Here is a 22,507-nt window from a genome sequence, read left to right on the forward strand (position 1 = left end):
TCGTCATAAAACCACTGGTTATAGGCAAAAGGACAATCAGCATCATTAGAAACCTTCCTGGTGCAGGAATTGTCCAGAATAAAATGAGCTTCACCCAAACAATGGTCAAAAGCATTCAACAAAGAATTGGACTAGAATCCATCTCCTATCTAACCAACAGAATTATCCCCAGTCTACACATCACCCCCATCCAAGAATCATGAGAGTTAGGACCAACTGTGAGCTAGGAAATAGTATCAGTATTCACTGGGAAGCAATGAGAGGCACATTCAGATTGGGACAATAGCAAGGAGTTATTCTACTGATTGCAACCAGGAACTGGTATTTCATGAAGAGTCCTGTCTTTTGCAGAAATCAAAATCCTCCTTCAAATGCTCAATCTTGTTCCTGTTTCAAAATAAACTTTCCATGATATAGCTGTTGATGATTAGACACAATAATGTCTATAGTTCTCAAGGCTTCTATTTTCCCTGCGATAAGAACTTGAAATTTTGGAACCAGGGAAAATTTCCTTAAATCTACAGATCACATCTTTTTCTTTTAGAGGTCAGCATCTAATTTCCATCTCATGCATGGGGAAAAAGACTTTTTGCAGAGTCTCAATATTGAGGTACAAACCTTTTTGGTCAGGAAGCGTGACCTTACAACTGTCCTCTGAGCATGATGCTAATGAAGTTGCTGCAAGCTTCCCTCACAGTTCACGGGTGTATCATTTGAGACAAAATCCATAACAGTGGGCTCATGGAGGTCATCACCTCCTCCAAGGATGGGGGAATCTAGACCTTGACCACTCTCATATCTTTCTGAGGACAGCTCTGTTGTGTGTCATGTAGCACATTTTTTCTCGTTTGAGGGAAGGCAGGTGAAATCTATATCTTCTGCTTACATATAGACTTTATGCTGCTTTCTGCTAACCAACTTAGCTATCAATAGACTGTTCTGATACTTAGTGATGCTCTTATTTTCCAAGTTTTGGGTATTTTCTCTTGGACATCCCTTGGGTTTTCTCAATTCACAAGAATAAAGAGAAACAAATCGATTGAATCATTAATATAATGTGGCTGTATTAGAAATTTGTGTCATTGGTCCTAGTTAGGACAATTGCCTGTGATGATAAATATCCATGAATTACAGTTCCATTGGCCAAAAAGTCTCATTGACCACACAGTTCAAACTTCAAAGTTTATTTAGAGTTCTAATATGAAGGGAGCAATGGCAATGTTGAGTTTAAAAATACTATTTTCATACACTTCAATTAAAATCGATTCACTTACTTGATTGTGACTGCAAAACTATAAATATCAGACTTCGTGGTGTGTTTTTCTTTTTTGAGTACTTCTGGTGCCATATAAATAAGTGTTCCGACCATTGTTCTTTTATGAAAACCCCCAGTTGGTTTCCCAGATGACTTCCAATTTTGTAAGGAGATAACCTCAAGATCTTTTTCATATTCTGCTAGCCCAAAGTCTGTAAGATGTGCATCCATTTTGCTGTCGAGCTGTGAAAATCAAATACCAGTTGCTTCAGCAAAGACAGTGTTACAATAATGAAATATATTATTTAATAAAGAAAACAAATTAAATATATTACAGTGATTACAATGAGTAATAGAAACTCATACAAGAATATTTGCAGGTTTGACATCCCTGTGGACAATTCCAATATTGTGAAGATATTGCAACACCTCAGCTGCAAAGAGCAGTATAAATTTGTAAGTGTCTCTAGAAGCAATCCTCAACACCTATCAGAATTTGAATAGTACATCTTTGAAAAAAATGCAAAACAGTATTAGCTGCAAAGAGCAAGATAGAGTTGTCTCTAGAAGCAATCCTTAACACCTATCAGAATTTGAAGAGTGCATCTTTGAGAAAATGCAAAAAGTATTCAACTAAAAGCGTATCACCAATCAATAATGATTATCATACACTAAACTTATCTCTCATGAGAAGTGAGGCCATTCCAAAACAAATCCCAATGATATGATAGATGAAGATTGTTTAACCTAATCATAAGGATATGAAATTACTACACGTGGTAAAATGGAAGGACACATAATAAGGGAGTTGTACTACACACTATGACAGGCCATACAGTTATATGACATTACACAATGGTGCAGATGGAAGGAGCCAAAGAAGGTAAAGCCAAATAGAATATAAACAACCCTAATCTCCATGTATCGTCATGGCCCACATATAGATATTAGAAACTCTCACGAACCTAGAAAATTTGAAATTATATTCCCAGTTTTTGAAATTAAAGATTATTTTAAACAGCTCCTCAAAAAAATCAATCCACTACCACTCACATTGAGATTTCTTTTACATAAATTTCTCTCCACTTAAGTTTTTATGAATATATAAACGACATGGTTTTTGGACTGTAAACCATCAATTCCAATACCTGCTCTCTATTCAAATGATAATCTACCACATGCTTATTCCTAGAATGGAACGTTCTTTGAAAGCTACATGAAAACTTGATTATCAAAAAATGATCTTGTAGGATCATCCTACACAAGCCCAACGTGACTAAGAATTCTTCTTTCACAAACTACTGCATTTGTAGCCAAAACTTCATTCTTTATTCTTCAATCCATTCAAATGGCTTATATGATCATCAATGAGCCTTGCTAAGAAATCATTTTTACCTTCAATGATGACACAGGAGCAGTTTTTTCCTAAATGCACTAAGAAATCATACAAACACCCAAAGAAAGGGATAGCAAAACATAGACATCCCATCATCATAGTCACCAGATCAATCTAAAGAATTTTAGCCCTGAAGTTTAAACTATCACATCTAGTGGGAAGGAGCCCAATCTAAGAATTGCTTTCACATATCAGAGAATCATCTTTGCAAAGTCCTTAAAGTGATGGATGAAACACTCATAAACTGTGATACAACAACAGAATCACTCATATAAGGCTGAGAAGTGATTTTTAAAAATGTGACTTCACAAAAGTGGCCTAGGCCCTGCATAATGCATCCCCAACATGTATATCAGATCATTCCTAGTAAATACAAAATGTAATTCCATAGAAGTGGGCGTATTTGTATAATTCAAAATTTTCACACTATGCATAGTTTGAAAACTTAAACTCAGACTCGACTAGGCAACCCAGGATTTTGACATGGACTTAGGACTTGGAGCTTAGCAAGAAGACAGCAAAAACTCAGCACAGACTCGGTAAAAAAGGCTCTCATAATTACACAAAAATGAAAAGAAAACAACACATTTAGAGAACATAAACATCTACTATCAATTTCTCATTATTCAAACATTACACATATCATATGACCCTCAAACTCTCAAAATTTGAAATTTCTATTACTATATATGTTATGTTCAAGCGCGAAAAAAGACTGAACTCAGGACTCAAAAGTCCATGCCTAAGATTAGGGAGTTTTGGAATAGGACTCGGCCAAGTTCTCTCTAAGACATGGCCTCGGTTGAGTGCTTCCAAGACTTGGCCAAGCTTGCCTCAAGAATCTAGTCAACTTGGATTGGCCAGCTCAGAGTCTTGCAAGTTTGGCAAATCTTGTCGAGTGCTCGGTGAGTCTTCAAACTATGGTTCTATAGATGAAAGCATAGAGGCAATAATCAACAATAAATCGGTGATTTTTTAACTTATCGTGAGAAGTTTTAGACAACTAGTAATCACCAAATTTTCTCGCCACTAGTTCACAATAAATCGCTGATCTTTTTGTAACTTATTGCTGATAAATCAACGATCCCATGTTATTTGTTTGTCGCATTTGTATAATAGGTTTCTATTAGAATGTAAGGTTGATGCAATCATTGTTGTTGTCATTAATGTCAACATATCTGATGCATAGATGTGAACTATATGAGGTTACTTGTTTTGGTGCTTCGATAAAAGCGTGCACTGGATGATGTGCTTTAAATATTTATCTTATCCGTGTTGGTGCTAGTCCCATTTATTGTGCAACATTGTGTGGATCATTTGTTTAGGTTCATTCCTATTCAAACACTGTTTGTTGTGCTTCAGTCCTAGCACTTACCATGTAATGTATAGATCTATCTATTAGTTCTAAAGATCTCGGTAATGGTGTAGCGTGTTGATTTGTGTGAGGCGTATTGCATTGAACGAGGTGGTCCATATTTCATTCCTTACTGCTGCAGGAATGCTTTGGTGTGACCTATTTAAAATTGGATTGGGCCGACACTGATGTTGGCATAAGATGGTATAAGAGCGACGATTATAATTATTGATGCAAAGCTTATATGCGAAGCGAATACGAATCTAACAGAGGAAGATCTGTGTGTTGATTTATATACGAGTTACTGTAATCGATAGTAGACTATTATATTTTCTTGTGTTGTAGTGAATCAGTGACAGTGACTTCAGTGGTAGACCCAGTTCTCATTTCTTATATTCTGGCAAGAAGCCTATTTGTATTGGCCGTGAACCTATTTGTATCAATAGTTAACTTTTTATATTTCTGGGTAGTTAGCCCAAACAGCAATGAACTACCTGTAGTGAGAAAACAGACAATGAGCCCTTCTGTAAAATCACCTTAATTGGTGTCAGCTCAACCGGTGTCCATTTCATGAGAATTAACTTCTCCATGGTTTTTCCTAGTTTGGATTTCCACATAAATTGCAGTGTTCATTATGTTATTGGTTTTGTGCTCTCATGTTCATATCTGTTGTAAGTTTTTTATTGTTTTAAGTATTCACCTGATTAGAAAAGTGAAGGAAATTGTTTATTTATAACTAATTCACCCCATCTCTCCCCATCCTCATTATTCATTTAACAAATTACTCAAATGCGGGATAATTTTTCCAAATCCAAAAACAGTCTGGTTGAAGAATTATCTTATGGAGAGGAAAGATGCTATAGGACAACAACAGATGCATGAGCTATTGGCTGCTAAGGAAGAAATGTTTATTGGTTGGAAAATAAAATGTGACAAGCTGCAAATCAGAGCTTAAAAAAAACAAATGAGAGCATGTCAAAAACTTTTGGATTTTGGCACCTTGATTGCCCTTCAGATTTATTTGATAAATTTGAATAATTTACCAACTAAATTATTTTCATGTTGTTGAACAACTAGGATATTTATGACAAGATTTTGGCAATCTGTTTTTACCTTAATCCAGAACATTCGCAATCTGTAAAAATGAATTGTTGAGAGCTATCCCACACAAGTCAGAGAGAATAACTTCTGCACTATGTAGTTCTTATATTAATTGGGAATCAGAACTAGAAGCAATAGACTTTATTACTTCTCTAAAAGATCAAAATAATACAGGTAATAGTCCAAGACAACGCCTTGATTAAATATCAAAAAAATTATATATCACCTTGCTGGGACTATACTTGGTGCTGTAATTTTGACAGCTATAGCTCAAAATGACCCCACTGAAATGTAATTGAAAATTTAGGACACGTGGATCATGATAAAACCTTGTTGAAATCTATTCAATAGATCCTCTCCAGCAAAGAGGAGAAAAAATCCCTGAGAAAAATCAAATTTGCAAAATACAAAAAATTTAAAATTTTCAAATTTTCTGACAAATTAAAACTTTCTCATTTTATAAGTTTCATGTAACAACAACAAAACCTCTGAACTTCATGACATTTTTGTTAGTGTAGTTTTTTATTTTTCCTATTTTGCTAGGGTTTTCCTACACTTTTTAATAATCTCGCTTAGGTTAATAAAGCATGTCTTATTAGGTGAATGGTTGTGAGGTGTCACCTTCCTACATGTGAGCATCCATTAGCTATCTTGGGAAGATACTTTTCTATCTTTAGTCCGATAGATGGTTGCTCCTCATTGGTTGGTGTTGACACCTCCTCCCTCTTCCTAGCCTATATAAGCATGCTACCTGGCTTGTATTTGCATCTCTTGTTTTTGCATCCTCTTAATGCTATTTTGCTTCCAGCATTTGCATTACTCTCTTGGAGACTAACTCTATGATGCTATTTTGATTTTGTATCATTTGCATTCATAGTTTAGATATTTACTCTTTGCACTAGTTTTCTGAGTTATTAATCTTTTCAGATTATAACATGGTATCAGAGCTTTTCTATGTGCAAGAGTAGATTTTAGTTTCCTTATTTGAGAGATTCGGGGGGGGGGGGGGGGGCAAATAAACTTTATTGTAGTTTTTTGAAAAACGAAGTATGCTCTTCTCTTGCATCTTTTGATGATCCTGAGAATCAGAAAAGTTTTGACAAAAATAGTTTTTCTCTGGGGTTTCAATCTCAAATCTGACAACCAACTTGCATATTTGGAGTCTTCAATTAGTTTTGTAGGTTCCAACATGTCATTGATGGACTTAAGAAGCTGATCCAGCATTTGCATGTCATATTTTGGTTGCTGGGGTCGTTTTCTGAATTTTGGAGCCGTTTTTTACTGTTAAAGGTGTCTGATTTACACTACAGCAACATCTTCTGTTCATCAGCAAGAAAAACACTTTCTCGGTTTTGTTCGCAGCCCCGAAAAACCATCTGGGTATCTTTTAGATTTTGCATGCAAGCTGTATATTTTTCAAAATCGAGCATGCAAAGCTACAGCCATACCCCTCTCCGTTGGCAGCCGCAAATTTGAATGCAGTTTTCAAATGTCTCGTTCTTGCTCATACAGACTCCGATTTTGATGATTCTTGTTATGAACTTGGCTATTTTTTTGTGCTCTATCCACTAGTGGAGTTATTTTTTGATTTTCATGCATGAATTCTTCAGAAATTGCAGATTCTCAGCCGTGACTATGCACAGTTCTCGTTTTGGAAACTTCAGAGGATCATAACTTTCTCATACGACCTCGTATCGAGGCGATTTTTTTTTTGAAAGTGCATGATTTTTCGAGTAGATCGCAGTGGTGCTGTTTGTTTCCTTGATTATTGTGCCCAAGTTTCACTTTTAGCATATGCTCTTCATGAGGGTTTGTAATGCATTGAAATCAAAACCACTAAGTATCTCTTTCTAGTGGTAGTTGTAAATGCACTAAAATAAAGTGCCAAATCATATTTCTTTGGGGGGGGTTCTTTGATTGAGTAAAAAGGGGGGGGCATTGGCGTGGCTGGGTTCTCTTCTTTTTAGCATTTCTTTGCATTTCTTCATCGTGGATCAAACAAATATGCCCATCCTAACTCCATACAATTACTTTGAGTGGAAATCACGCATGATAATTCACTTAAGGAAAGCTGGATTAAATAGGATAACTATGGGACTTGAAACTGAACCTGCTAAAGATGAAGACAAGCCTAAGTGGTTTAACAAATGTGATGAGGCATATGGAACACTGTGTTTGTCTGTTTCTCCTGACTTGCTATTTCACATTGAGTCTTTGGATACACCAAATGAAGTATGGACAAAGCTAGAAACATTATTTGGCACACAAGATTCAATGAGGGGTCATATGTTGGAAAATGAATTAATTAGTTTGAGTCCAGGCAATTTCAACACAATCCAAGATTTCTTCACCAAATTGAAATCACTAAGGCTGCAGTTAAAACAATGTGGAATTGAAAAGAAAGATGAACAACTGATTCTCAGTATTCTCTCTAAGCTAAGTTCAGAATATTCTGTGTTTGTCTCTACCTTCTATGCTACTAAGGGTGCACTTGGTACTCAATTCACCATGCCATCTCTAGATGATTTTGCTGTCAATCTCACTCGAGAACAGGACAAGCTAATCCAGATGGGCACTCTTAAGTCCTCTAAGTCACATGCCTTAGCAACCAACCAAGGCACAAAAGAACAAAAAGGACAAAGTAGTAACAACAATAGTAAGGATGAGAAACAAAATAATAGTGAGGAAAAGAAGGATCAGATACCAATTGCTTCAAAAGCAACTATTGATACCTCATCCTCTAAGGGCGATAAGCCTAAGAAAGAAAAGGTTAAATGTGCCTATTGTAAAAGCCCTGGTCATGATGAACATAAATGTTTGAAGAAACAAATTGATCACTTGACATACATTCTTGAGAAGAATAATATTAGTGTTCCTGAGTCTATCAAACAAAGTTCTAATGAAGAGTCTAACAAGGCAAAAGAAAACAACAAGGGGAAAGGAAAGGGCAAAGCTCTTGTTGCAGTTGCTTCCTCACCATCCACTTGGGTTCTTGATTCGGGTGCTTCACACCACATGGCTTCATCTAAGGAAGAACTTGAATCCTTGGAGCCATGTACTATGCCTTCTATTTTGATGGGTGATGACGCCCCTATTGAGGTGTGTGGGAGAGGGTCTGTTGATGTGGGGGATGGCACATTCCATGATGTTCTTTGTGTACCCTCATTATCAACTAATCTCCTATCAATATACCAAATCACTCACACAGGTTTAGGCAAGCGGGTTGAGTTCACTCCTGATTCAGTGGAGATACGTGAGTTGCATAGTGATTCTGTAGTTGCAGTTGGGAGAGCAGATCATCAGTCACGGCTCTATCGGTTTTCTCACTTTGTTCCTGATCCTCCATCTGTTTTGCTCACTCACTCTAATGATGTGAGTAAATTATGGCATGAGCGGTTTGGCCATCTTAACTTCCGCTATTTGCATTAGCTCAACCAGCAGAGCATGGTCACAGGGTTGCCTTCGGTTCAATTCTCAGGAGGTGTTTGCCAAGGTTGCATTCTTGGTAAGCATCCTAAGGAAAAGTTTGACAAAAGTAAGGCATGGAGAGCTTCACAAATACTAGAGTTAGTTCACAGTGATTTGGCTGGTCCATTTCAACATCCTTCTTTCAGCAGGGCCCGATATGTTCTTTCAGCAGGGCCCGATATGTCCTCACATTCATTGATGACCTTTCTCGATATACATGGGTGTACTTTCTCAAATAGAAGTCAGAGGTATTTGATCATTTTCAAGACTTCAAAAATTTTGTAGAAAAGCAATCTAGGAAAGCCATCAAGGTTTTGCGCACAGACAATGGTGGTGAGTATGTCAACCATCGGTTTGAAAGATTTTGCACTTCAGAGGGGATTGATTTACAGCACTCAGTTCCATACAATCCTCAGCAAAATGGTGTTGCAGAACGGAAGAATAGATCCTTGAAGGAAATGGCAAACTGTATGATTCACTCTAGATCTCTTGCACCACAGTATTTAACTATGCTTGTTATATCCAAAACCGTGTTCCTCACCGAGCCTTGAAGGGAGTTACTCCTTTTGAAGCTTGGAGCGGTCGAAAACCATCAGTTAAGCACTTTCGAGTTTTTGGCTCCCCTGCATGGGCCCACATTCCTACAGAGAAACGTAAGGCCTTGGATCCGCAAAGCAGACCTTGCATATTTGTAGGTTATCCTGATGGTGTGAAGGGTTATCGGTTGCTCCACCCTACTACACATGAGTTATTCATTGAGAGGAGTGTTCAGTTTGAGGAGGGATCTTCAAGCTCACTTTCTATCACTTCTCCAACTCCTTCTACCTTGACATTAGAGTCACTTGGAATACATGACAGATCTTTTGATGAGTCAGATTCACCTGAACAGTCTTCTACCTCTACTTCTGATGCAGAAAGTGATTCAGAGAACTCACCTCCTTCCTCTCCTAGTCATCATTCAGAGGTTAATGATTCCCCTCCAGATTCTCCATCTTCTTGCCCACTTTGGGCTAGACAGACCTTGCAGTCTGCAAGTGATTGGGTTGGGGATCCATCAGACACCAGGCGACCTCGTTCACAATTCCAGGATGCTCCACATGTCTTCATTGCTACTGCCTCAGATCCACAGTCCTTTCATGAGGCTTCTGGTATTTCTGAGTGGGATACAGCTATGCAGGAAGAGTATAGTTCCTTGATGAGGAACCACACTTGGGATCTTGTCCCTCTTCCTAAAGGAAGAAAACTTGTTCGATGTAAGTGGATCTATCGGACAAAATTTGCAGCAGATGGGTCAGTTGACAAACACAAGGCTCGCTTGGTCGCCAAAGGATTCTCCCAGGTTCCTGAGATTGACTACTCTGAGACTTTTGCGCCAGTTGCCCGAATGAATTCCATTCGAATTGTTCTTGCCGTTGCTGCAGCTAATCGTTGGGAAGTACATCAGATGGATGTGAAGAGTGCTTTTCTTCATGGTGACCTTCATGAGGAGATCTACATGGAGCAGCCACAGGGCTTCCTTCAGGATTCTTCACTTGTGTGTCGTCTTCGAAAGTCTCTCTATGGCCTCAAACAGGCTCCTCGGGCCTGGTATGCCAAGATGGACTCCTTCCTTCTATCAGTTGGGTTCACTCGGTGCCATTCTGATCCTAATGTGTACATTTTGCAACAGGGTGATTCACTTCTATTTTTGGTTTTGTATGTTGATGACTTGCTGATCACAGGAAGTTCTTCACCCACCATTAAGGCTGTCAAAGTGGCCCTTCAGGACAGTTTTTTGATGACTGACTTGGGCTTGTTGCATTACTTTCTCGGGATTGAGATCCTTCAGTCTCCTTCTGGGATCACCATCACACAATCCAAGTATGCTCTAGATTTACTCTCGAGGTTTCATATGGCTGACTGTAAGCCTGCTCCGACTCCCTTCCTTTCTGGAGTCAAACTTGAGGCTCAATGTTCTTCTCCACTTGTTGATGGCACTTTGTACCGCCAACTTGTTGGGAGTCTCATTTATCTGACTCATACGAGACCTGACATCTCCTATGCTGTAGGCATGGTCTCTCGATTCATGCAGGAGCCCCATGAGTTACACTGGAAAGCAGCCAAGCGGATCCTTCACTACATTCAGGGTTCTCATAGTTGTGGGATTCACTACGCAGCAGGTATTGAGCTTGATTTGGTGGGCTACACAGATTCAGATTGGGCAGGTGATTCTGAGGATCGCAAGTCTACTTCAGGGTATAGCTTCTCACTTGGGTCAGGCCCTGTTTGTTGGTCAAGCAAAAAGCAGTCTGCTATTGCTTTGTCTTCTACTGAGGCTGAGTACCGGGGGGCTGTAAATGCCGCCACTGAGGCCATTTGGATTCAACATCTTCTCACTAAGTTCGGTATCCAGATCAGACGGCCATCAGTCATATTTTGTGACAACCAGAGTGCCATTCAGATCTCACGGAATCCAGTTCATCATCAACGGACCAAACACATAGAGGTCCACATGCACTACATCCGGGAGCTCATCCATGGTCATGTCATTGACCTTCGCTATTGTTCGACTTCCGAGCAAGTTGCTGATATCTTCACCAAACCCTTCACTGAGAGCAAGTTCCTTCATTTGCGAGCTTTGTTGGGGGTGCGGGATGCTTCATCTTTTGGGGGGCCCTCTTCCTCTCACTCGGAGTCTTGACTTTTTTGTGGGGGGGTCTCTTTTCTCTCTCTTTTGAGAAATCTTATGTACATGGGTACCTCATCAGGCTTGACTTGCCGGGACCCATTTCTACATCCACCTAAGCTTCGCTTATGGGGGGGTGTTAGTGTAGTTTTTTATTTTTCCTATTTTGCTAGGTTTTTCCTACACTTTTTAATAATCTCGCTTAGGTTAATAAAGCATGTCTTATTAGGTGAATGGTTGTGAGGTGTCACCTTCCTACATGTGAGCATCCATTAGCTATCTTGGGAAGATACTTTTCTAGCTTTAGTCCGATAGATGGTTGCTCCTCATTGGTTGGTGTTGACACCTCCTCCCTCTTCCTAGCCTATATAAGCATGCTACCTGGCTTGTATTTGCATCTCTTGTTTTTGCATCCTCTTAATGCTATTTTGCTTCCAGCATTTGCATTACTCTCTTGGAGACTAACTCTATGATGCTATTTTGATTTTGTATCATTTGCATTCATAGTTTAGATATTTACTCTTTGCACTAGTTTTCTGGGTTATTAATCTTTTCAGATTCTAACAATTTTTCACATGTTTTTCAAAATCCAAGGCGAATTGCATTGTTTTTACTTTAAGACTATTCAATCTCTACTAAAATATTAATAGGCATAAACAATTGTCTTCCAAATGTAAAAATTATACTATTGTAGCTCTGCATCTCTTCTCAAAGATTGCTATCTTCATGCAGATCATTATTGCTTTCAATTAAGCTTTAGTTTGTATTGCAGTTTCATAAATGTTTTTTTGGAAGATTTCATTTTCTTTAGCTAGTTTGCATAATATATTGAATTTTTGCAATTTAATTTGTTGTTCTCTGGACTACCAAAAAAGTTTGGACCAAGCTTTCTTTTTCATCTCAGCATTTTTCTTCCAACTATTATTTTTTAGTGTGCTTCCCTGGAAATCATTTTTCTTATATTCTTCTTGGTTTTACTATATATTCAATGGATAACTTATTTTGCCTCTTGTGTGGCATTTTCACACAAGCTTGGTGATGCAGAGGTAAAACACAACGGAAGCAAACACAATAGCAATAGGAACTAGCGGTAAAACAAAATGGAAGCAAACACAATAGCAATAGGAACTAGCACCAGCAAGAGACAGATTATAAAATTCTTCTATTTAATTTATCAAATGAACCGTACATACATTAGCTCTTCCTGCAGATTTCTTCTCTTCGTAACTTTGTTTCCAAAAACTTTGCTCTCAAGCCTGACCTAAACCTAAACCTAAAACTCTATTTATACTTGCTAAGACGGTCTATGGAAAATTATAGATTATTACAAAATAGAAAATTCTAGATTAGTATAGAATGGGGAAGAATGACCCCACAATGATCTGTACAAATCCCAAGAAAATTATCTTATCCTAATTACGAAATCAAGATAAATTTCTCAAGTCGGCTCATGCATAAAACTTGACCTAAATACATATAACTTGACCTACTTGACCTAAATACATAAAACTTGACCTAAATACTTTATATAAAACTTTGACCTAAATACTTTATGTGGGTGCTCCTGCACCATACTCCTGGGGACAATAGAATCCAAGTCCCTTGGATTGGCCTTCCTCTTTCGTGCCTTCAATTCTTTGGTATTTTCTATTTGTACTCTTGACTAGTATCCAAATCAACTATCATATGTGCGTAAACCTTTTCCATATTTAGATGGAACTCCTGCAAACCTACCATGAATGGATTAGATGGAACCTCATTGAATATGACTTCACCAATTTGGGTTACTATAGCAATTGCTATGTCCTTCGATGTGATGTCTTTATGCTGCAATATCTTCATGCTTGGAGACAAATTCATCACTATTGGAGCCTCCTCTATCCTCTTAGCTTCATCACAAGTCTTCTTCCTTGCTGCCAATATCCTTTTGATAGGCTATACCACTTTCTTTCTTAACCTCAAATGCCATCTCTTGGTTCCATCAAGAACCAACACATCCACCTCTTTTTCATCACAAGGCTCATCAACAATTACCACTTCAACCTCTTTCCTATCTTCAAGAACCTTTTTATCATTAGGTTCAGCAACAACTATTTGTTGCAAACTTTTCATATTAGCATCTATTTGTTCATTTTGTCCTTCCAATGGACAAATCTTCTCTTCAATGGCAACCGAGTTCTCTATTCCATCTTCACAAGCTTCTATAACCTCAAAGAATTGTTTCTTCAGATCACTATTTTCTTTCTCCATATTTTTCTTCAACTACTCTTTTAGTCTCAATAAATTTTCTTCCCCTTTTTTAAGTTTCCTCATTAGGAATCTCATTTTCTCTTCTATCTCTTGATTCATTCTAGCTTCCTCTTCTCTTTTCTTTTTTTCCTCTTCCTCTCTTTTCTTTTTCTGAAAATTACAATATGAAACCCATACATCTAAAAGTATCTTCTGATCATGAGATAAATCTTCTCTTGCGACCATTGTCTCCTATCTAGGTTCTCTCCACTCAACCTAGCCTTGTGGCCACTCTATAGGTTCTCTTCCCAACACTTGTCACAAGAAACACAAACTCACAATTCACCTTTGCCCAGACCTTTTGCTGAGCTCTGATACCAAAAATGATGCAGAGGTAAAACACAACGGAAGCAAACACAATAGCAATAGGAACTAGCCGTAAAACACAACGGAAGCAAACACAATAGCAATAGGAACTAGCACCAACAAGAGACAGATTATAAAATTCTTCTATTTAATTTATCAAATGAACCGTACATACATTAGCTCTTCCTGCAGATTTCTTCTCTTCGTAACTTTGTTTCCAGAAACTTTGCTCTCAAGCCTGACCTAAACCTAAACCTAAAACTCTATTTATACTTGCTAAGACGGTCTATGGAAAATTCTAGATTATTACAAAATAGAAAATTCTAGATTAGTATAGAATGGGGAAGAATGACCCCACAATGATTTGTACAAATCCCAAGAAAATTATCTTATCCTAATTACGAAATCAAGATAAATTTCTCAAGTCGGCTCATGCATAAAACTTGACCTAAATACATAAAACTTGACCTACTTGACCTAAATACTTTATATAAAACTTTGACCTAAATACTTTATGCGGGTGCTCCTGCACCACTTGGTATGACAGTTAGGAATGTCACCAATTAGTATATGAGCAATAAGTGTCGCCATTAGGCTTCTAGATGCATAAGTGATAAACTGCACTCCCCAATACTAGTCCCTTTACAGCATATTTCCTAGAGGGTTTTTGTTTCCAACAGAATGTCCACTAGCTGATGCTAAACCTAATGCAGAGCTGAATGCCATCATATATAACCTATAGTATATTTAAATACCATCACAGACAGTATTTTTTTTTTTAAAACAGTGATTTGAACTAATATACATGATTGGGGAAAAAAATGAAAAGAAAAATAACCTAAAAACACAAAATTTATCAAATCTATTCTTCTAATACACAGTAAAATCCTTTCAAATCTCTCTTAAGGATGCTCAACTGTTGTGTGAGCTATATCTGCAGATATCTAAGGATGAGTAGCTTGGCAAAAAAAAACATGTTTAGTGTCTTTTCCAAGTTCCAAGCATGTTCCCACCAAGTTTCAGTGAATAAATGTGTGATTTTCCACCTATGAGTCACCTAAAACTTGGGCTCAACAAACCTGCAAGTTTACATGGCAAATGCTTGCCCACCAAAACTTTCTGAGCATACTCAGTGACTTGCTGAGTATTCTATCAGTCTATGATCTATGATTGATTTTATATAACTGCTATTTCTCATATTACTACCTACAAGAGCAGCCCAATAGAATCCTTTAAATAAATATTCTCTCCATGTTGCATATGCTGGTTATAAAGATGCGGTAGCCCTTCATGTATACTGTTGAGAACAATATTAAAAGAAAATTCACTGTCTACCTTTTTTTATTCCAATCATGATCTCTAGGCTCTTTCAACATTTCAACTGTGCACGCTTTTAGTGCAGATAGTTCCTCATGCAATAACCCCTTGAAAATTTGCATAATCTTCATTTATAGTTTTTTAATTTTTCTTGCAGATGGGAATTAATGCATCCACAATGGAAAGACAATGAGCAGCACCTTCTTGGTCCTTTCTTTCCATAAGAAACAACTTTAGATTTTGCTTCTTTTGCCCTTTTTTCTTCACCTCCAACAATCATTTTGAGCTTCTTCAATGCCAAAATGAAACAAATCTTAATGTCCAAATTGACATATTTTTTCATTAAATTCGCTATGATCACAAAAAATATAATCAGAAATGTTAACATTTTTACACTTTAGATGAATTAAAATGGCTCATTCGTAGACTTGAGAATTAAACATTATCTCTAATAATTATCTCGAGGAACTATTCAAGTAGTTATAGACTGATTAACTATCAGCATGTAAACAATCGCCTCTTGTCCTCTAATAGAATAATCATTTGCTCAAGGATTCCTCCCACAGTGTGATGGTTATAGTCTGGCATTGTTGATATTGCAACCAAGGTTCAAATCCCTGCTGGGGTACCATGCTTACAGGCTTGTGCCTTCACTAATCCAATGTGCTCACAGGTTGTTAACTGTTGCAGCGTTCATGCTGGTGGCTCCCCAGGTGTTCATTCCTGGGCCAGACCCTCACTGGGTTAGTGTGCTCATAGGCTTTGTGCCCTTGCTGGGCTACCATGCTAGTGGGTCTGGGCTGTTGTTGTTGCATTTGATGAGGTACCCCATTTGTGGCCTCACCAGGTCATGGACCAACCTTAAACTTTTCTGTAACCGATCAACAAAAATATTGTTTGCTCAAGAAAAAAAGAATCAGAAAACAAGAACAAATGAAATGTTATACGCTGATTAACTATCAGCATGTGAACAATTGCATTTTATTATTTAACATAATAATGCTTTGCCAAAAAATCCAGAATGAAAGGAACATCAGGAAAGAAGAAAGAATGAAAAGTTGTCTAGTCAGTTTAACATGTCATCGTGGTTTCCCACTAAAATGCATTGACCAACTAGGTTTGTATAAAAGAAATAAATTGGTTCAAATATCAATGAGAAATGACATTACTGAAATGACATGGAAGTTGCATGTACCTTAACATTGAGTAGGCACTATGGAATACAGAAATTTTCACAAGCACAAAAACTAAATTCAACTCAAGACATTCTTTTATTCAAACCTTAGTGTAAATGTGTGAACTGCAAGACATCGATACAAGGAAAAGTGTATTGAGAAAAACTAACCTAACTGCCGTGATATTGCCAATATTTTCTCCACAGATGGATTCCATTCTTGTGCATGCAAAGCTTCAGCTAAGTTATCATTCTCATAGAAGGGAAAGAAGAACAGGTAGTTCGGTGGCCTTGCATGTGCTGCCAACAATGAAACTATTCGTGGATGATCGAGCTTGCTACTCGAGGAAAATAGGGTTGCAGAACTATGTGTTAATATTTGTGTATGTAAATAACCAGTGAATTATATTATGATAAGGAAAACAATCCCAAATATAGAAGAAAGGAACTGTGCTCATTTCCAATAATCAAAATAATTAATAAATAAATAAATAAGAGTTAATTCTAAATTAACAAAACATAAATAGTAATTTAATAACCAACCATAACATTTGCAATTCTTTATGAAAACGATTCAGGTCATCTGTAGTGGATAAGATGGGTTTTTTGGCTGCCACCCTCTCGCCTTCCAATCTTGCTTCATAGACAATGCTTTCAGAACCTGAAAAAAAGGACAACAGCTAGCACTTTGAATAGTATACAAACAAGATAGTGGGAAGAATTGTTTATGGACTTCAATATATTCCTTTATCATATATAACCAGAGGGACCTTTTATAACAGAAATTCATACATTGTAAACTAAATAAAAATTATTACTTCAAAAGGTTTTCTTCAAGTCTCATTCATGAACATAGAAACTATTGTCGGTAAATTCTATATTGTAGCTGACGGGTAGAGTAGTATCCGAAAGGGTGCATGGCGGTTCAGTCACCCCTTCGGGAAAGTATATGTACACCGTCCGGAGGGACTTTGGGTCATCATTATAATCATCATAATCATATTGTAAGCATTGGAGTGCATATTGCGTATATGAATAAAGTATTTGTTCCGTGCGATATCTTACTGTACTACATGCGATAAGTATTTTTTTACCTGTATGGTAAACATTTGGCATCGTCGCCAATCAAACTTGAAACGAAGGAAGTGTTATGAAGATTAATGCCGAATCTGCTTAATAAGGATAGGAACAAGATAAAAGATAAGGATGAAATACATACAGCACAGGAAGTTTTAATTTTAGCACAACAAGCAAAGTGCAGACAAAAGCTTCAGCAGATTGCTGACGGGCACCAAGGGGGTGAAGGAACACAGATAGAGGGAGTGCATTCACCTAGCAGATCAAGGAGTGCCGAGGAATTGCTAGAAGAGACTCGACATCGATTGAATTTGGTGGAAGAAACAAGGGAGGAGTTCCTTAACTTATATACGCCTAGGGTAGAGAATCCGAACGAAAGGGAAGTAACTCGCACGGCTCGAAGTGCCAAAGGAACATGAACGTGAACTCTTTGTTCCCAATACACCCAACGAACGAATACAAGCAAAGAATCGAACAACTTCGCTTGAGGAAGATCTTTCTCACCAGGTAATGCGGTAGTTGGAAGTACGGCGGTTGTCCCGAAGCAGCGTAGTTGTGCAAACCAACACGGGTACTCAGAACAACGCGGGTACTCAAAACAACACGAGTGCATAGCAAGCACCACCACTTCAAAAGAAAGTAGTAATGGCAGAACCAAAGGAAAAATTGCCGAAATTCAATGGTGACTGAATGGCAGATCCGATCAGACACTGCAAGACATGTGAAACAATATGGACGGCAAATGGTGTAATAGACGAGGATGATTGGTTCTAGCAGTTTCCAGCGACCCTACGAGGTGTAGCAATTGATTGGTTTGCGGGTGTCGATCCTCAGAAATTAACTACATGGGCAAACGTTGGGAAGGGAGTTCATAGCAAAGTTCCGACAACTAAGGGACAACAACAAAATTGTAACAAAAATATATAGTACAAAGCAGGAGAAGAATGAAACGATCTGTGTATATGCAAGAAGGCTAAAAGAATCGGTGGGGAAGATGGAGAGCCCACTGGCTAACGGATTAAAGAAACGATGGTTTGTTGAAGGGCTATGACCGGCACTAAAGAAGAAAATGAAGATTGTACCTCCAGCATCGTATGCAGATGCATATAATCAAGCGATGGATCTAAAGAGTGAGTAAAAAAAAAGCAAGAAGAAGAAGCACAAGTTGTCGGACTTAGACAATTCATCTTCTGAAAGTAGCAATAACAATGAAAAATCAAGTAAGAGAGTTCGAGCGTTGTAGAAGGATATGCTATGGATGATTAAGGAATTTGAAAATTTGAAAAAGAATCCTAACTCGATGAAGGGGGAATTGCGGTGTACGGACTATAAGGAGGGCCACACAAAGGGCTCCTACCCAAAAAAACAATTTTGTGATATCTGCCAAATTGCAGGACATTCCACAAAGGAATGCTCGTTCAATATGAAGACGAAGGGACACTAGCAAGAATTGCTGATGCAAGAAGTGTCCACTGTAGGAGCAGGAATGAACACAAACAATGACGCAACCTCAAGAGGGTATCGAAACAATAACTAGCGCGAACGAGGTGGCAATAATAACAATAACAAACAATGGAGGCCGAAGTTATATATAGTACGACTCGAGTGGACAGCCGATGATACAATGTCGTGCACTTTGGGGGCACTTCGCTAGAGATTTTACCACGAAGGAGACACTGCAGCTGTTATGCAAATGGTGTGGTCCAAGAGACCACAAGGAGTGGAAATGCCTGAAGCAAGGGGTGAACTTGTTAAGCATCAAAACATGTGATGAGGAAACACTAACCGTTACACATGAGCAAGCAAAGAAGGCAAAGTAACTTGATGCAGAGGAAGAAAAGAAGAGGTTGCAACAAGCAGGCACGGAGTTGGAAAAACAAATGGAAACAGAGAAATTACAAACAAAAGACTCTACTGGCACCTCGAGAAGAAACCTAGCTAAACAAAACATGATAAGGCAAGTAATGCAAATAGAAGTTCCTATAAAATTAAATGACCTTCTTATTATGCCTCAACTGTGAACGGCAATATTGAACATGACACCACTTCCAAAAGCAATGGAGGAAATAGCAAAGGATGGCAGTGGAACGACTACAGCAACCCAATGCTACTAGCACTCACGATGGGAAGACATCCAATAGTAGTAGAGATGGGTATCCTCGGAACCGTACTCACGAACACAATTGTGGATGGAGGGTCAGGCGTAAACGTGTTACCAAAGGATATATGGAAAAAGTTGAGACAACCTACATTGTGGCCACCTACATTTCAGTTACTCACTGCGGATCAGCACGGAATCAAGCTGTTGGGAACCCTAATGGCACAACCGATAACTATTGGAGTGCAACCATTTCTATTAGATTTTGTTGTCATTCCACTAAAAAGAAAAGGGTATGACGCTATCCTTGGACAAGGTCGATTGGTACAAGCAAAAGTGAAACATGATTGGAAACGAAATACCCTATCCATGGAATGCAAAGGCCGAAGATTTATAATTGACTTGCATACACAAATGGTAGGTGCAAAGGTAGCATCATCAGATTCTGAAGGTGAAGGCGAAGGTGACGATGAAGGAAAGAAGAGAATGGAACCAGACAAAGGAGTATTGAGATTAGGAGGGTCGAATGACGACAACCTAGACTCGGTGAACGGCCTACTCCACTGGCAGATGGAGGATTACGAGCTCTTTCCAAGCTGTAACATGTTGGGAGTCGAAGAGGGAAAAGAAGGGAATGAGTTTCTAAGGGAGTATTTGCAAAGTGAAGGAGGGAGAAGCACATGTAGATGAAACGCCAACACATACGTTTAATGTTGACAAACCTATAAAGTATGAAGAGCCTACTATAAAAACAATGAACTTAGGAGATGAAGCCACTCTGAAAAATATTCTTGTGGGAGATGATTGGAATCCAGTCCTGAAGGCAGTAGCATTTAAAATATTTATGGAGTACAAAGATGTCTTTGCATGGACATATAAAGATTTGAAAGGAGTACCACCAGAGTTATGTGTTCACCAAATATTGTTGATAAAAGGTGCAGTACGCGTACGGAAGCATCCGTACTGAATGAACAAAAATTATGCCGCACGGGTCATTGATGAGATCGATCAAATGTTGGAAGCAAGAATTATTTTTAGAGTGCAGACAAGTGAGTGGGTATCACCAATTGTCATATCGCTGAAAAAAGACACCACACAGATAAGAATATGCATAGACTTTCAATGTTTAAATGTAGTAACAATCAAAAATCCATTTCCAATACCATTTACCGATAGCATTCTGGAAGAAGTTGCGAGGCATTAGATTTACTCATTCATGGATGGGTTCGCTGGATACAACCAGATATCCATCACCAAAGAAGACAGTTTGAAAACAACATTCATAGTGGAAGATGGAGTATACGCCTACAACAGGATGTCATTCGGACTATGTAATGCTCCGGCAACGTTCTAGAGAATTATCCTACACATATTTGATAAAATGTTTGTTGGAAACTTTAAAGCATTTCTGGATGATTGGTCAATTTTTAGTGCAGAGGATAAACATATAACAGCACTCAGAGAATGCATGGAGAGATGTAGATGAGCGAGACTGGCACTAAATCCGAAGAAGTGCAGGTTCATGGTACCACAGGGGAAGCTATTAGGACACAATCTACAAAGCAGGGCTAAAGACAAATCCTGACAAAGTTCACATAATTTTGAATATGCCATTGTCGATGGATGTATTAGAAGTAAAATCATTCCTTGGACACATTGGATAGTACCGGAGGGTTTATCAAGAACTTTGCAATAATATCTTACCCGCTGGACAAGCTAACCTGCAAAAGCGAACCTTATAAATGGGAAGTGGAGCAAAATGAAGCTTTCGATGGACTGAAAACGAGCTTGGCCACATCATTGATCCTGGCTTATCTAAACTAGGATAACGAGTTTCATGTTCATGTTGATGCATCAAACTATGCAACTGGCGCAACCCTAGCATAGACAGGCAACCATGGATTGGACCATCTGGTATATTTTGCAAGTAGACTATTATCTAAAGCAGAGAAAAATTACAGTACAACGGAGCGAGAGGCACTAGGGATGGTGTACGCAGTACAAAAATTCAAACATTATTTATTGGCGACGCCATAGTATTCTATGTAGATCATCAGGCACTGCCATATCTCGTAAATAAGCCGATCATCTAGGGAAGGATAAGTCGATGGTTATTATTATTGCAGGAGTTTACATTCAAGATTGTTGTACGGCCAGGAAAGAGTCATGTAAGTGCGGATCACTTGTCAAGGATAAAATCAGGACAACCACTAGAGGGGGTCAACGATGATTTTCCTGATGCACAGCTATTTCAAATTACCGTACTACCATCCTGGTATACACGTATCGGGGAATACGTTTCAACAAGCCAATTTCCTAAGGAGATGTCACCGAACGAGAGAAGGAAACTGGTGCTAAGGAGCTGGATTCTAAGACGATGCGTTCTGGAGGAGGAAATTCTGAAGGTGTTGAAGGAAGCGAATGAGGGACCAACAGGACACATAGGGCTAGACACAACTGCACGAACGATACTTCTGGCAGGATTATGGTGGCCAACCGTGCACAACAACACCAAGGAGTGAGTTGTTGCTTGTGACACATGTCAGAGAGCTGGAAAACCATTGAAGAGGGACTTCACGCCTCTGAATCCTTTGCACGCGCAAGAGTTTTTTGAAAGATGGGGAGTGGACTTTGTTGGACCCCTTAAGGTAAGCAAAACTAGGAGTAGGTACATCGTGGTGGCGACGGAATCCCTGACCAAGTGGGTGGAGGCACGTGCACTACTAGACAACTCTACGGTGAGCACAGCTAAATTTACTTATAAGCAAATCATCACTAGGTACGATATTTCGTTGCAGTTGACAAGCGACCAGGGAGGACACTTTGTCAATCATTTCATCTGATTGCTCACTACCGAGTTCAAAATTTATCATTCATTGTCGAGCCCGTACCACCCAAGAGCCAATGGACAAGCAAAAGCTACAAACAAGTTCTTGGTCGGGGTGATTTACAAATCTTGTGCAGTTGAGGGAGAAGATTGGGAAGAAAAACTACCATCAGCATTATG

The 22,507-nt window shown here is 38.5% G+C and overlaps 1 protein-coding gene across 3 annotated transcripts in view; it reads right to left on the bottom strand.

The window, feature by feature from the left end:
• Positions 1-22,507, bottom strand: part of LOC149574932 (protein kinase family protein / protein phosphatase 2C (PP2C) family protein) — a 91,970-nt gene that overhangs the window by 40,353 nt on the left and 29,110 nt on the right. The window contains exons 2-5 of one of the 3 annotated variants that reach the window (XM_089814786.1): positions 16,869-16,986; positions 16,497-16,663; positions 1,622-1,689; positions 1,275-1,498 (exon numbers count right to left, since the gene is read on the bottom strand). In XM_089814786.1, coding sequence (XP_089670912.1) covers positions 1,275-1,498; positions 1,622-1,689; positions 16,497-16,663; positions 16,869-16,986 — 577 coding nt within the window. Of the gene's footprint in view, positions 1-1,274; positions 1,499-1,621; positions 1,690-16,496; positions 16,691-16,868; positions 16,987-22,507 lie in introns of all 3 variants that reach the window. The other 2 variants (XM_089814785.1, XM_089814787.1) reach the window with 2 other exon arrangements.

The sequence above is a fragment of the Cupressus sempervirens genome, chromosome 2 (assembly GCF_028749045.1).
Source record: "Cupressus sempervirens isolate cs-2001-9-10 chromosome 2, ASM2874904v1, whole genome shotgun sequence".
Classification (NCBI taxonomy): domain Eukaryota; kingdom Viridiplantae; phylum Streptophyta; class Pinopsida; order Cupressales; family Cupressaceae; genus Cupressus; species Cupressus sempervirens.